General features: G+C 40.9%; 1 protein-coding gene across 1 annotated transcript; it reads left to right on the forward strand.

The window, feature by feature from the left end:
• Positions 1 to 838: 838 nt before the first annotated feature.
• LOC309863951 (olfactory receptor 7G1-like) lies at positions 839 to 1,801 on the forward strand (the record flags this gene model as incomplete). Its single annotated transcript, XM_082729209.1, has 1 exon — positions 839 to 1,801. Exon 1 carries the CDS (start codon positions 848 to 850, stop codon positions 1,799 to 1,801), a length of 954 nt encoding a protein of 317 aa, XP_082585335.1. The 5' UTR covers positions 839 to 847.
• Positions 1,802 to 3,052: the final 1,251 nt, after the last annotated feature.

The raw sequence follows: 3,052 nt of genomic DNA on the forward strand, positions 1-3,052 counted from the left end.
AAGATACTTTTTGTTCGGGAGCCTAGGTCTCATTCAGTCCCTCTGCCCTTTCTGAGTACAAATCTCCCAGATGGCACATTCAGGGGAAATGTCAGTCATCATTCCACTGTGAAGCCAGCCAGGTAACCTACATGGATATTTGGAAATGAGCGCAGGTGTTTTACTACAGGTTCATCCAGGGGAAGTCATGACGAGAGTACGTGTACCAGATGATTAGAACCAAGTCTTCCAGGGTCCACCTGCCTGTCATTCTCATCACATCTTCTACTTTGCACCAATCTCAAGTACCTCCATTTACTAATGTACTCACTCTCTAGTTTGGCCAGGGCCATTTCTTAATGAGTGGAAATCTGCTCTTTTGGGAAAAATAAGATGACTATTAGACAAGTCTCTGACATTTATTTACAATTTTGTGGAGGTAAGAGGGCAGGAAATCTTTGGTAAAGTTCACTTTATCTTCCCATTCTTGGTTCTTGACATACTATCTCAGTTGCTTGTCTCTGAGGTCTCCGGGGATCCAGACAGAATCTTCAGCTGCCTCCCCAGTCTGTTTCTCTTTATAAAATTACCAAATGTTTCAAATAACCAAAATGATAGAGTCAATATTTTTAAAATGCCTAGCTGTTAACCGTGTGGGAATTAATGGATGGCATTTTGCTGTATCAGCTTAAGGTTTTTGTTAAAGGATAATATGCATATAAAAGGCACCTATTTCCTATCCCTCTCTACTAGTCTCCATCCCATCCCAAGGCAGTGTTTGTCTCTGGTGATGCTTCTCCTGCTGGTCTAGAAAACATACATTTGATTGTGCTGTCACTCCACCTTCTCTGTCAGATTCATCAACAACATGGAACTCAGAAACAAAACAGGGGTTTCAGAATTCCTTCTTATGGAAGTGACAGAGGACCCAGAATTGAAGCCCTTTCTCTTCATTCTGTTTCTGTCCGTATACCTGGTCACCATCCTGGGAAACCTGCTCATCATCCTGGCTGTCATCTTGGACTCCCACCTCCACACGCCCATGTACTTCTTCCTCTCCAACCTGTCCTTTACTGACATCTGCTTAAGCACAACCACCGTCCCAAAGATGCTGGTGAACATCCGGGCACAGAATCAGAGCATCACTTATGCAGGCTGCCTCACGCAGATCTACTTTGTCCTGGTTTTTGCTAGTCTAGAAAGTTTTCTTCTTGCAGTAATGGCCTATGACCGCTATGTGGTCATTTGTCATCCACTGAGGTACACAGTCATTATGAACTCCCGCCTCTGTAGCCTGATGGTTCTACTCTCCTTCTGCATTAACATTGTGGATGCCCTGGTGCACAGTCTGATGGTGTTACAGCTGACCTTCTGCACAGACCTTGAAATCCCTCTCTTCTTCTGTGAAGTTGTTCAGGTCATCCAGCTTGCATGTTCTGATACCCTCATCAATAACATCCTGATATATTTTGCAATGAGCATATTTGGTGGTATTCCTCTGTGTGGAATCATTTTCTCTTACACTCAGATAGTGTCCTCTGTTTTGAGAATGCCATCAGCAGGTGGAAAGTATAAAGCTTTTTCCACCTGTGGGTCTCACCTGTCAGTTGTGTCTTTGTTCTATGGGACAGGTTTGGGGGTGTACATTAGTTCTGCTTTCACTAACTCTTCCAGAAACACTGCAGTGGTTTCTGTGATGTACACTGTTGTCCCTCAAATGATGAACCCCTTCATCTACAGCTTGAGGAACAGGGATATGAAGGGAACCTTGAGGAAACTCATGGGCAAAATGTCACTGTTTTTTCAGGAGTGTGTTGTTTAATTTCCACATATTTGTATATTTTCCATTTGTTCTTCAGTTACTGATTTCTAGCTTCACACCATGGTGATCAGAAAAGACACTTTGAATGATTTCAGTATTTTTAAATTTACTGAAGCCTGCTCTGTGGCCTAACATAGATTTATCCTGGGGAATGTGCCATGTGTTCTGGAGAAGAGTGCATTTTCTACTGTTGTTGGATGGAGTGTTTACATGTATCTGTTAGGTTTTGTTTGTTTATACTGTTTTTCAAGTTCATTTTTGGGGGGCAGGATTTTTTTTTTATTATTGAACTGCAGTTGACACACAATGTTACGTAGTTTCAGGCATACAACATAGTGTTTTTTTAAAAAAAAATTATTTTCATGTTCCAGAATTCATTGTTTATGCACCACACCCAGTGCTGCATGCAATACATGCTCTTAATACCACCACCAGGTTCACCCCTCTCTCCTCCAGAACCCTCAGTTTTTTTCTCAGAGTCCATAGTCTCTCATGCCTCATCTCCCCCTCTGATTTTCCCCCAACTCCCTTATCCTCTCCATCTCCCCATGTCCTCCATGTTATTCCTTATGCTCCACAAGTGAGTAAAACCATATGATAATTGACTCTCTCTGCTTGATTTATTTCACTCAGCATAATCCCTTCCAGTCCCATCCAGGTTGATACAAAAGTTGGGTCTTCATCCTTTCTGATGGAGGCATAATACTAAGTTCATTATTTCTTGTCAGTCTATCCAGGGTCACTAAGCATTGTTGAATATGATGTATTGAAGTCTCTTTAGTATTATGGGGGAAACACGTATTTCTTACTTCACTTCTGTCATGTTTGCTGCATGTATTTTGAGGCTCTGTTGTTTGGTGTATGTATGTTTATAATTGTTATATTGTCTTGATTACTGACTTTTTAATCTGTATTTCTGTGTATCTGTTTATCTATTTTCCATCTTGCTTCCTTTGTTTATTTTAACAGTTTTGACTTAGTCTATTTCTGCCCCCCCCCCCAAGATTAGCTCTCCTTTGGTGACTATTTGCCTGGCCTGTATTTTTTTTTTTAATTTGAAATCTATTTGTGTTTGTGAAGCCATAATGAGTCTTTCATAAACAGCCTATATTCACACCATGTTTTCTTTATCTTTCTTCCAATCTCTACCTTTTGACTGGAGAGTTTAATCTGCTTGGGTTTGAAGTACTCACTGGTAGCGATACTTAATTCTTCCATTGAAATTTTTATTTTGGGATGCCTGGGTGGCTC

Source organism: Mustela nivalis (genome assembly GCF_964662115.1).
Source record: "Mustela nivalis genome assembly, chromosome: 1".
NCBI classification, from domain to species: domain Eukaryota; kingdom Metazoa; phylum Chordata; class Mammalia; order Carnivora; family Mustelidae; genus Mustela; species Mustela nivalis.